This window comes from Thunnus maccoyii, chromosome 18 (genome assembly GCF_910596095.1).
Source record: "Thunnus maccoyii chromosome 18, fThuMac1.1, whole genome shotgun sequence".
Lineage (NCBI taxonomy): Eukaryota > Metazoa > Chordata > Actinopteri > Scombriformes > Scombridae > Thunnus > Thunnus maccoyii.
Genome location: NC_056550.1, coordinates 29880634 through 29894150, shown reverse-complemented (window position 1 = coordinate 29894150; position 13517 = coordinate 29880634). Strand labels below are relative to the sequence as shown.

Genomic DNA, 13517 nt, shown 5'->3' with positions numbered 1-13517 from the left:
GCAGTTTTTTGAGCTCTGTCATCTCACAGGAAACCCTGGGTTGCAGGCCGAGCCTTCGCAGTCCTGTTGGTGTCCTTCCCTGGCTATTGCTGCTGTCATTGTGATTGTTATGATTGTTGTTATTCTGCCCCCCCCCCCCCCCCCCCCCCTTTTCTGTCTATCTCTAAACCCAACCGGTCAAAGCAGATGGCGCCCACCAAGAGCCGGGTTCTGCTTGAGGTTTCTACCCGTTAAAGGGGAGTTTTTCCTGCTGCTGCTCATGGGGGAATTGTTGGGTCTCTGTAAATTACAGAGTACGGTCTTGACCTGCTCTATGTGAAAAGTGCCTTGAGATGACTTTTGTTGTGATTTGGTGCTATGTAAATAAAAATTGATTGATTGATTGATTTTCCTGTTGGGTTATTGACACGAACTAAAGCTTATATATTATATTATATCTTTTTAAACGTACATATTACAGTTCGTTATGTAAACGGAGGCTTTGACTGCATCCCTGTTACTATGGTTACTCATTTTAGTCAGCGCAATGACGGTGAACAGACAGATTCACTGGAACTACTTAATAGGTGTCCATTATCAGGAATTAATGGACACCCTGCAGCCAATCAGAATCGGGTATTCACCCAGACCATGGTGTAAATGATGAAGAACACTGCCTTTAGGTGGGCACATCAGTGGTTCTAATATGAGCCAAATAAGAGGCCACACAGGGTCACTGATCACGTTCAGTCTGTTAGGCACTTTCATATGATGCTGCACTCGTCCATTCCTTCATGTCAGGAGCTTTAACTGATTTCTTACAATTAATCTATGACAAAGCCGACCATTAAGACTGAGGATACACACTTTGTCACATTTAGCATTTGGGATTTCTCCCCCAACAGACACAAGCTGAGAGTCAGAGGAGTAATTAAACCATTAAACCATTCACTTAGAAATCCCACAACTGAAACTAAGAATGTTCTGACGCCATATAAACTGCAGAAATGTTCCACTTACAGCACAAATTATCCTTCATTATTTTCATTCTCTGTAGTCTTAATGGTGTGTGATATTATGTATGTAATACTTTGTATTGTCTAAATTTCCCCTTTGCCTCCTTTATAAATGTCCCACACACCTTCCTAGATTCTGCTGCAGTTTAATATTGGAACAATTACTGCTTATATTGTTATTTATATACTGTATTTATAAAATTGTGAAGCCATGTGGCATTCCTGTGGCAACATAAAATACATAATAGGATTATTATCAATACTGTTGACCATGGAGGTCAACAATTTTTAATCTGTAAATAAAAATGTTCTTTACCTTTCAGGCCAAATTTATCCGTTAGATGTCTGTAAGACGGGAAATAATTATCTATAGAGATCTCCAAAACATCGTATACCACTGGAATGCCAGTGTTTCCAGTACACTGGTGTTTTCCCAGTGATTAATGAAGGATTATTCCATATTGAAGAATATCTATGTACATAAAGTGACAGTTTAAGCAGGCTGTAAATTGTGGTCCATATCTTTCTAGAATTTAAATTAATAGGATTAATTATATTTAGTTTCTCAGATTATACATCCATAGGACTAATATCTACTCACTCTGTCTTCTCCCAGCTGCCAGAGTTGCATTAATTTGGCAATATCAAAGGATAAAGCATACAGTGTAAGGCTGGGCAGGCCTACTCCTCCACCATAGTTTGCTTGTTTTGATTCTTGGTCTTTTCCCGTCCCACGGCAACTGCTAAACCGTACCTTCATATTTATTAAAAATGTTAGGTGGTATTGTAAGTGGTAAAATACTTGATAAGTAATCAAACCAGGGAACTGTAGTCATATTCAAAATACTGATTTTACCCCATAATGTGAGTTTCAGTTTCTCCCATTTATCTAAATTTGTTTTGATCTTATGTAACAACAGATTAAAATGTATCAATGGCATTTCTTCCATATCCCGACTTCATCTAATTTTGCGTTCATGTTATTGATCACAGCTGCTGTAATGAGTCGGGATGTCTGCTGTCTACAAACAGGCTCATCACAGCCAGAGCATGTTTACATCAGCTCACTTCAGTCTGTTTAAATGTTGTTCTGTGTAGAATCACACTTACAGCTGTGAAGGAAAAAGCCTCAGCTGATTGATTCTCTCCAGAAGCGCTCGCATCTGCCTCTTACTCCTCCAAAACTCAAAAAAGGACATTTTTCTGTTTGTCATGGCAGCAGCTCTCTGTCCTCTGCATCCACCTGTCTCACCTGTCCTCACTACCTGTCTGTCTGTCTGTCTTGCGTTTCTTTTCTCACTTCTCCGCTTCTATGTTCAGTTCAGTCATCCAGAGTGATATGTCTGCAGGGTTGGGTCATTACAGGTTTGCTCCACCCTGCCCCATCCATCGTTATGGTAACGGTGATTATGTTCAAACTTCAGCTCTACAAGTCTTTGCTTTCTTTGTCCTTCACAATCTTTCCTTCTGCTCCTCATGAACAGATGTCATTATTCCACTGCCAACACACACACACACACACACACACACACACACACACACACACACACACACACACTTGTCTCTGGTGTCTTCAGCGTTGCCAGGGTTGACCCCACCCTTGCGTTGCCATGGCAGCAGCAGCTGTTGCGAGTCATCAGTTTGACCCCTTTGGTGTAAAGTTTCATTCACTAAGATGACCCAGCTCATTCCAACACACACACACACACACACACACACACACTTCAAGGGTTCATTCCTCTCTGTGTTCCTACATGATTTTCTTTCAGCCCCTCCTCACCTCCCTCTGATAAACCGCTGACCTCCTCCTCTCCCAGTCTACACTCCTTGTTTTCTTGTTTCCTCTCTGTTTCCTTGTTTACTTTTTCCTCACCTGGGAGACCTGCAGCTTTAACTCATCTTCACCTGCATGAAGAAACTACTGAATCAGCCCTGATCAACTTGAACCAAACATCCTGTACCCCATGAATACACATACCGTTACACCAGTAGGCGCTAGACTAACCCCCCAACCCCTAACCCCCTAACCCTTAGCCCTTAACCCTAACCCCTAACCCTTAGTCCTTAACTCGAACCCTCTACTCCTTAGCCCTTAACCCTAACCCCTAACCCTTAGCCCTTAACTTGAACCCCCTAATCCTTAGCCCTTAACCCTAACCCCTAACCCTTAGCCCTTAACTTGAACCCCCTAATCCTTAGCCCTTAACCCTAACCCCCTAACCCTTAGTCCTTAACTCGAACCCCCTACTCCTTAGCCCTTAATTTGAACCCCCTACTCCTTAACACTTAACCCTAACCCCCTAATCATTAGCCCTTAACCCTAACCCTAACCCCCTAACCCTTAACCCTAACCCTTAGCCCTTAACCCTAACCCTTAGCCCTTAACCCTAACCCCCTAATCATTAGCCCTTAACCCTAACCCCCTAACCCTTAGCCCTTAACTTGGACCCCCTAATCCTTAGCCCTTAACCCTAACCCCTAACCCTTAGCCCTTAACCCTAACCCCTTAACCCTAACCCTAACCCCCTAACCCTTAACCCTAACCCTTAGCCCTTAACCCTAACCCTTAGCCCTTAACCCTAACCCCCTAATCATTAGCCCTTAACCCTAACCCCCTAACCCTTAGCCCTTAACCCTAACCCCCTAATCCTTAGCCCTTAACCCTAACCCCTAACCCTTAGCCCTTAACCCTAACCCCCTAATCCTTAGCCCTTAACCCTAACCCCCTACTCCTTAGCCCTTAACCCTAACCCCTAACCCCCTAACCCTTAGCCCTTAACTCGAACCCCCTACTCCTTAGCCCTTAACCCTAACCCTAACCCCTTAACCCTAACCCTAACCCCCTAACCCTTAACCCTAACCCTTAGCCCTTAACCCTAACCCTTAGCCCTTAACCCTAACCCCCTAATCATTAGCCCTTAACCCTAACCCCCTAACCTGTAGCCCTTAACTTGGACCCCCTAACCCTTAGCCCTTAACCCTAACCCCCTACTCCTTAACACTTAACCCTAACCCCCTAATCATTAGCCCTTAACCCTAACCCCCTAACCCTTAGCCCTTAACTTGAACCCCCTACTCCTTAACACTTAACCCTAACCCCCTAATCATTAGCCCTTAACCCTAACCCTAACCCCCTAACCCTTAACCCTAACCCTTAGCCCTTAACCCTAACCCTTAACCCTTAACCCTAACCCCCTAACCCTTAGCCCTTAACCCTAACCCCCTAATCATTAGCCCTTAACCCTAACCCCCTAACCCTTAGCCCTTAACTTGGACCCCCTAATCCTTAGCCCTTAACCCTAACCCCCTAACCCTTAGCCCTTAACCCTAACCCCTAACCCTTAGCCCTTAACCCTAACCCCTAACCCCCTAACCCTTAGCCCTTAACCCTAACCCCCTAATCCGTAGCCCTTAACCCTAACCCCCTACTCCTTAGCCCTTAACCCTAACCCCTAACCCTTAGCCCTTAACCCTAACCCCCTAATCCGTAGCCCTTAACCCTAACCCCTAACCCTTAGCCCTTAACCCTAACCCCTAACCCCCTAACCCTTAGCCCTTAACTCGAACCCCCTACTCCTTAGTCCTTAACCCTAACCCCTAACCCCCTAACCCTTAGCCCTTAACTCGAACCCCCTACTCCTTAGCCCTTAACCCTAACCCCCTAATCCTTAGCCCTTAACCCTAACCCCCTAACCTGTAGCCCTTAACTTGGACCCCCTAACCCTTAGCCCTTAACCCTAACCCCCTAACCTGTAGCCCTTAACCCTAACCCCTCATCCCGTGAGTAAGATCTTTGAGAAAGAAGTATTTGATCAAATACAAGAGTACATCTCAGTAAATAATCTGATAACAAACTTCCAGCATGCTTACAGAAAGGACACTCTTCATGCACAGCTTTAGTGCAAATGACAGATGACTGGTACAGAGATCTGGACAACAAAATGATATGTGGCGAAGGCGTACTAGATTTTACGGCAGCATTTGATGTTACTGACCACAAGCTTCTTCCTGAAAAGCTTGAGTGCTAAGGATTTAGACCATCTGCAGTTGCCTGGATGGAAAGCTATCTGGTAAACAGATGGCAGGGAGTCTTCTTTAATGGAGATAGCATGTCTGAGGAATGTGGAGTTCCGCAAGGGAGCTGCCTAGGCCCACTTATGTATTCCATTTTTACCAATGATTTACCTCTCGTACTAAATAATGCTAAATTAACTATGTATGCAGATGACACTACTGTACATGCATCAGCAACAACACCTGCTGATTTGACTGACATCTTGAGGGGAGCTAGATATTATTGGAAAGTGGATTTTTGAAAACTAGCGGAAGACTAGCTGTGCTTTAGGGCACAGCTAATGGGGATACTAAGAAATACACAAATAAACAAATAACCCCCTAATCCCTAGCCCTTAACCCTAACCCCCTAAACCCTAATCACTATCCCTTAACCCTAGACCCCTAACCCCAACCCCCTAATCCTTAGCCCTTAATGCCAGTGAAGTGAAGGTTTAATTTATCATGCAAGCCTATCTTTAGTGCTAGCCAGGTAAAGTTGACAGAGACAGGAGAGGGACGAAAGTAACATGTAGGGTTTTTCCATTGGCACTTTTGGCCATGCTGAGTCAAACCATGCATAGATTTTCATCACCAGTTTAAACATGCCAAGTTACACCCAAGATGGACCATCTCCAGACATGAGCTCAACTCATGTCTGTGCTGGAGACCAGAGAGAAAGCTGTTTTTAAAAGCCTCAGTGTGTTCAGCTCTCAGTACTTTCATAGAACCTGAGTCTCTGTGGTTTGAAGTTTAATTTTGTTTTTACTTGCGGATGTCTACTTTATTTTACTGTTTCCTTGCTTTCAACCATGTCTGAGTTATGTTAAATTACTGCAGATGAAAACATTTCCTGCTTCTGCTGCTTCATATCTCACTAGTAAGCACCACACCACCAACAAGATGCATTTAAACAATTTATTAACCAAAAAGACATGATTGGTGTGTGAGGGTTGAAATTTAGTTGTAGGTCTTTTGCTTGCTGTTGCATTGTGGGGAAGCTTCAGTAGAGAATCCATGATAGCACCTCAAAAAACCTCCAGTTACTTAAGACAAGACAAGATTGAACGGGTCTAAGATCTTTGAAATCTGGATAGATGTGGTGATATGCTTGGGGGGACCACCTGCCCATGAGTTGTATTAAGTGTTCTGGGATGGCGCTTTGGAGGCTGATGTGGTCCCAGATAGCATATGGAAGTGGGCCACTTCAGGCAATGATGCAGCACTGCTGGCCTTCTTCTGGCCTGGACAAAATGGATGTGAGCCTGAAATGGCCCACATGTAAAATAGCAAATATGGCCCAAATATGCCAAATGAAATGTGGGCCTTTTTTGGTAAAGATGTGGTGCTCTCTTGATGTGGGCCAGTTCTGGTTTATCTGATTTGTTCTTGGTTGACATACGGCTTGCTTGTGGCCCAGATCTGGCAAACAGGAGCAGACTGCCCAAGTGCCATCATTCCATGTGTTATGTGGGCTGGATGAAAGTGCTGAATGTGTTGGGCGTTGGATCTGGGCCACAGCAATTTTGCTATCTGGGGTGGATCTCATCCTGAAGGAGTGTCCGGGGTAATGAACGGGTGAGATGCTAGACAAGGCGATTACATGGCGGAAGTGCTGGTGGAACCAGCAACAAGTAGCTACTTGTCCAGATTCAGAGATGAAGAGAGGATCTGTCAATAATATACTCTGGGATTTCCAGAATTGAAAATAATTTGCGAAGGTCTCAAAAGGATTCGGCGGAGATTGGATTTTGGAGTAAAAATGTGTATGAACTGACCGGACTGATTGGTTTTAATTCACTTTAAGTAGAATACCATGGTGTTGTCTGAGAAACAAGATGAGTCTGAAATGCAAGCATTGTGATGTGGGTTGAAGTGAAGGTTTGAGGTGGTGAATTTAGAGCATCTGAGGAAATGATGAATGCAAGCAAGAACATGGTTTCTTAAGTTTGATTAACTTGAGGAATGCTGTACCTGAAGCAGATGCTGTCGATGCAGACTAACAGCAAATTGGCAGTAAGAGGAAGGCGTTGAGGATTATGAGCTGGCTCTTGGCATAGAAGTCCTCTGAGGAGTGAAGTTATCTGTGGTTGGCTAGAAGCCAGGCCCGGGCTGCTGGTTCGGACTTTTGAGAAGAAGCTAAGGCCACTAGGATGGTATGTGTTTTGATGACTTTCATGGACTGGGCGTACGTAATGAAATGGTCATTGTGATGACATTGAACAATGGGAAAGTTATGTTGCACTGGTCATAAAAGCAATGACAACTGGATAGACTGCATGATCTTGGTTGGACATTTGACAGAGAACCATCGTCCACCATGGAAACCCAGTGGAAACAGTTGCTGGAGTGGGCAGCTGGAGGTGCTGGCATCCCGGTGCCAGGTTCCCCTGCTAAGGCTGGCTGATGTGAGCTGGATGGCGAGGGGTACTGAAATCCTGGTGCCATTTGCCCTGGATGATTTAGACTGCTGGTGCTGATTGGTGGTGTTGAAAACCTGATAGGAGGTTGAGGGCCCTGGAGTTCTGGTGTTGGGTGCTCTATCTGAAATACTGAAGTGAGGTGATAATGGGCAATTGGGCAACTGGCAACCCAGTGTCGAATAATGGAAACAGCATAAAGCTACTAAAGTAATGTTGGATTAGTTGTATTGGTGACTGGCAAGGTACCAAAATAGTACAGTGGAAACTGTTTATAGTGATCACGTCTGTCCAGGTCAAATTGATCACTATAAGCAGATGATTATTATAACTATATATCTAAATCTAATGCAGATTACTAATTGACATTTGGATGTTACAGCCAGCGATTGGACTGATTAGAGCTGTAACCCTGCCGTGAGGGAAGACAAAATATTACTAGGAGGACATTTCTCTTTGTTTGATGACGTTAAAAGTAAAGTTAGGCTTTGCTGTTGGTTTCCCGACTCATTTTAAAAAAGACAAGAGAGAGAGAGAGAGAAGCAGTGGTCGAATGAGCTAGAGAGTGGATGAGGAGAGGGCGCAGTGGTAGTGAGAAAGCCAGTGAATAAGAGGAACAAAACATTATTTTCTGAATGTTTCACAGCGGTTACAAATAAACACAACCACACCCCGCACCTCCACACAAACCTGCAGAGGTGCACTGCAACGCCTGATAATGGTGCCACAAGTAAATATCATGGCAATAAGATTAAAAAAAATAGTAACCATAGTTTTAAAATGTTTTCATGTATTAAAAGAGCCAAAATGAACACTATAAGCGGACTACTTCATTATTATAAGTAAATTATTTAAACAGCATTTGTATAGGAATGATTCTGTCCCAAGCTTTTTGATCCATATAAGCGGTTTCCACTTTATTAATGAAGTGATGTTAGATTACTTGTATTAGTAACTTGCAACCTGATGCACATAATGACAGACGTTGCTGACGTGATGTTATATTAGTTGTATTAGAAACTGGCAACCTGGTGCACATGACAGCAGACATTACTAAAGTGACATTAAATTAGTGGTATTAGTAACTGCCAGTAACTATAGAAAAGTCTGGCTTTATTTTCGCTGTGGTTGAAGGGAATGCCTTCCTTTCCAGGAATAGTTGGAGTCCGGCGACGGTTCAGTCTGTGATGTTGGGCTCCATTGTGGATCTGAAGACAGCTGGATCAAAGAGGAGGGTGCACTGTAGAGAGGTACCATAGAGAGTTGAGGCCGCCCTCACTGACAGAGAAGAGGAGACCTGATATTTATCGGGAGTCAGAAAGATGTCGTTAGGGGAGCTTGATTGGAGGTGCCCATGAGGCCATGGTGTGTGCACCGCTGAGCGCAGTGGCTCCACTGTGACGCTTGGCTTTGGTCTGACTGCTGTGTCATGGCTGGAGGAGAACTGGTTTCATCAAATCATCTAAATTGGACAGGTTGATCTGCAGTTCGTGATCCATGATGAGTTGAATCTTTTTGTCTGTTTGGAATCCAAATGATGATGTTTGCCCAAGTTTTAGATGACGCAATCTTCCAATTAGGTATGACGTCATGATCTGTCTGGCGAGAAATCAGACAAACAGCTAATATCTGGTGGTAGCTTGAGCTTGTTGCTGGAATGACTGTGAGAAGCTAGACTGAGGCTGCATGCACAGAAAGTGAGAACAAGTGCAGAATACGAGCGCAAATAGCACATTGTTCATGTAATGAGCTATGTGAACTATGTAGTACTGAATTGAGGAGTTAGAGTGTTAAAACTGTTTTTCACCATTTCTGTGCTCAGGACTTTTTGGGCAGGCCTGAAATGGTGCCTCCATGATGTAGAGAGGTTACTAGTATGACCCCTCCCCCACTGTCAAAACACTAGTGCACATGTACTCATAGTTACTATTTTTACACTGGGTAGTTTTACAAACTTTCATCAGAGACAACTGGGATTCACTTCAAATAATCAGCTGTTACTGGTGAATGAGGCGATTTTCTGTCAACGTTAGCGCTCAATGAGTTATTTTAAACCCAGCTGAAGCGTCCGTTGACGAGTGGAGCCGCCAGCAGCTTCAGCTTAAACACCAGCTGTGCGGCTGGGACGTCCCCGGCCAGAGGGAAAGCGTTTGCCGGGCAGCAATTCACCAAAAAGCAGCATGAGAGGCTTTTGCTCCAAGGGCGACGGCCACAATGAAGCCGTTTTTTCAGCAGAGGAGTGAGTAACGCTGAGTGCACCAAACTCCATTAAAAAAAAAAACAATTTGATATAATGATGATTGGTGATGGATCGATTGTTTACTAGTCATTTAAGTTACATTTTTAAAGAAACAAGTCCACATTTACCTACAAAATATGTGCTGAATTAAACAGTGGCTCCTAATGTTACTTTATTTTTAAATTGTCGACCATGTTGCAGCCTTACAACTACAGACAAGATGTTTTTGTGTATTTTGTGTGACAATTGTGTATTTTTATACAGGAGTTTGGTATGAGCATTGTTAACTCAGAGGCTGTTCAGTTGGGCTGCGTTCTCAGCACCTTCAGTGGACACCCCCAGCGTTTCAGAGCAGAAAATATTCCTCATTTTTACACCACTTTGAAGACAAATTTTGTATTTTTTTTAATCATTCAAATTTAGCTGGGTGGTTAATTACACATTTTTCTGTGGTGTGACAAACTCAGAACACATATTAATTGTTTTACACAGACTTTAATGAACTTATCACTGTCAGATTGATCTGATTACAATCAATTACTAATCAAAGAAATATTGGTTTAAGTGATTTTACAGTGAACTTTATTTTCACTGATATCACTTTGTCACTTTGACTAAATACAGAAAATATAGTTTCTTACCAAGTTCACCTGTCTGTCTGTCTGTCTCTCACAGATCATCTATCAGCTCTGTGACTGCTGGTTCCCACAAATATTAGGCTACACGCTGCTAAATACAGTAACAAGCACACACCCATACACACATACACATACACATACACACACACACACAGACACACACACAAGTGCACACACACACATTTGCTGTGGTGCCAGTTGTATTTAAGAAGCAGTAATAATAATAATGATGTGAAATAAAGTGTTAATGTGTTGAAACGTTAAAGTTAGATACTGTACTACATCAATGTTAGCAGAGTTGGCTGTAAGCTAAGTACCAATAAAGCATCAGCGTTAGCAGAGATAGCTGTAAGCTAAGTGCCAATATAGCATCCGTATTAGCAGAGTTGGCTGTAAGCTAAGTACCAATAAAGCATCAGCGTTAGCAGAGTTAGCTGTAAGCTAAGTGCCAATATAGCATCCGTATTAGCAGAGTTGGCTGTAAGCTAAGTGCCAATAAAGCATCAGCGTTAGCAGAGTTAGCTGTAGGCTAAGTGCCAATAAAGCATCAGTGTTAGCAGAGTTAGCTGTAAGCTAAGTGCCAATAAAGCATCGGTGTTAGCAGAGTTAGCTGTAAGCTAATGGCTTGATGCTGCTGCTTCTTCAAGGCCTCCAACAGCTCAATTGACAGTAGAGGGTGCAAATGTGCCACCACCTCTGAAGAGCAAGAGCCTCCTTCTGTGAGCAGCCATGATGCACCTGCTAGCGTAAGTGCTAGCTGTGGAAGACAACCCATAGATGACCTTGGGACTGACCAGCACCAACAAGCCTCCACAGCAATATGCGAGAATTCATTCTCCACTGTGAGAAACATATTTTCAGACCACGGACACGCAGTGCTCCACAAAGAAAGGCCTGGATGGTTCAGCCATCATTTGAGAGGGATTTAACCCCAAAATGCACAACTGAGTGGAAGGACACCATTCTTAGAAGGTTCAGCACCAACACTCGCTCCCTGCAAGTCTTCTAGAGATAAACCATGTGGTTTGTTCACTTCATGACGCCAGCCGTCGTTTCACAATTATCCACAACATGTTAAATGATTTTTGGGTCTGTCTGAACATATTCGGTAAGAGTGGACTATGAAGTCTATTTCAAATGATGTTCCCATGACGCGCACAATGCAGTGTGTGTGTGTGTGTGCGCGTGCGTTTGTGTGTGTGTGTGTGTGTGTGTGTGTGTGTGTGTGTGTGTGTGTGTGTGTGAAAGAGAGCGACTTTGCAGCATGTTTTCAAATTGGAGCTGGGTTGGTGTGTTGGTTGTTGACAGCAAATTCATATTATCAAGCATTTCCATCATAGATTGAGCCTCAAACGGCAGTTTGTGCCCCTGCGGTTACCTTGATGCCCCCAGTTAGATTTGTTCTGCTTCAACAAACACAACGTGTCAGAGCTCAGTGTCAGGAGGTCAAATCTCTCTCAGAGTTTCAGTTTCTAAAGTTATTTCAAACATCTGAAAACATCTTCCTCAAACAAACAGCAACATGTTTATAATTATAATTATAATTCAAATATTCAACTGAACTGAAATGTCCTGACAGACTGTGAGGAAACATAAACACTCATTAACCGGTAAAACACACATATATGAAACATGTATGAACACGTGTAAAACACGTGATCGAACAATTGATCAAACATGTGACTACAGAAACTCATTGATGTTAATATTAGATGTAATGTTAGAAAACATGAGTCTTACTGTGTTCAGCTGCTGCTGGTTCGTTGCGTCCTCTAAAGTGAAAGTGTGTGTGTGTGTGTGTGTGTGTGTGTGTGTGTGTGTGTGTGTGTGTGTGTGTGTGTGTGTGTGTGTGTGTCCATCAGGAACATGTCGTTCAGCCTCTTGTCTTTGCGATAAGAGGCGCCACACGGAAAGTCAGAGACAAACTGCACCAACAGACATCACAGTGTCTTTTTTCACCACAAGATGTCATCAGAAGATTCAAATCCCACAAAATAACAAATAAAAAAAAATACATTAGAGATTACATATTAAAAACACACATTACCACAAACACAAAGTGTACCTTAGTTACTGTTGCCAACTAATATTTTTAAGCACTGCATGTTTTCATTTTACAGTGATAACGCACAGATTTACTGATCAATATTCTTCGTACTATTTGATCAATAGGTCTTTGATATCAGACAATAACAGCTTCTAACAGCAACCATCAATGATTTTATCACCTGGAAGGTTTAATGATTGACGTGTTTAAAAAGGACACCTCTGTTTTATCATGCTAACTCAACATGTAATGATACTAAAATGTTGGTCAGGTGACCAGCCGGATTGAGCCCCACCCCCCTCTCCTGAGTCATGTGACGTCGGTCTGAACGTCCCATGGATGTATAATAAGAGCTGAATACGGCGCCGCTCCAAGTGGTCACTGGTGGTGTTACGGTCAACAAACAGCATTTTCTCCATAGACCTCCATTATAAAACCGCTGACAGGACGCCTCCGACTGCTAACAAGGTCAATTACGACTCTTTCTGTTACAAGGTTTCCATCCTTGAAGGTTTTATATTTGTAAAACTTTACTACTTATTACACATGGCACTGCTCCTTTAATAAAACTCCAGTGGTGTCTTTCTCTCAGAGAGACAAACAGGTGAGTCATGAAGCTGTCTGTCTGTCCTGTCGCACTTCACACACACACACACACACACTCACACACACACACACACTCACACACACACACACACACAAACAGCTGTTATCGGTGTTGTTGCTCCAGAAGAGTGTGATAGTGTGTCACACTGATAGAGAAAAGTCCTCCTGCTTTTAATGCAGCAACTCGCATTGTGTGTGTGTGTGTGTGTGTGTGTGTGTGTGTGTGTGTGTGTCTGTGTGTGTGTGTGTGTGTGTGTGTGTGTGTGTGTTATGACACTGATGCAGTCAGAGGGAACTGTAGACCACAGAATGTTGTTGGACGCAGTCAGAGACGCCAGGCATTTCCTCTCTCTCTCTGTCAGCTCTACACACTAAATTAAATGAAGTGTGTGTGTGTGAGTGTGAGTGTGAGTGTGTGTGTGTGTGTGTGTGTGTGTGTGAGTGTGAGTGTGTGTGTGTGTGTGTGTGTGTATGTGTGTGTTGGGGCATCCTGCAGGAAATAAGTGACAGACTACAGCT

General features: G+C 43.3%; 1 protein-coding gene across 2 annotated transcripts in view; it reads right to left on the bottom strand.

Annotated features, from left to right (window-relative positions):
* Positions 1 to 13517, bottom strand: part of scn4ab (sodium channel, voltage-gated, type IV, alpha, b) — a 62882-nt gene that overhangs the window by 35136 nt on the left and 14229 nt on the right. Inside the window, exon 1 of one of the 2 annotated variants that reach the window (XM_042391840.1) lies at positions 2106 to 2242. The exons of the other annotated variant lie outside the window; for it this stretch is intronic. Coding sequence (XP_042247774.1) covers positions 2106 to 2209 — 104 coding nt within the window. The 5' untranslated portion in view covers positions 2210 to 2242. Of the gene's footprint in view, positions 1 to 2105; positions 2243 to 13517 lie in introns of those variants that run through there. 2 annotated transcript variants of the gene reach the window in all.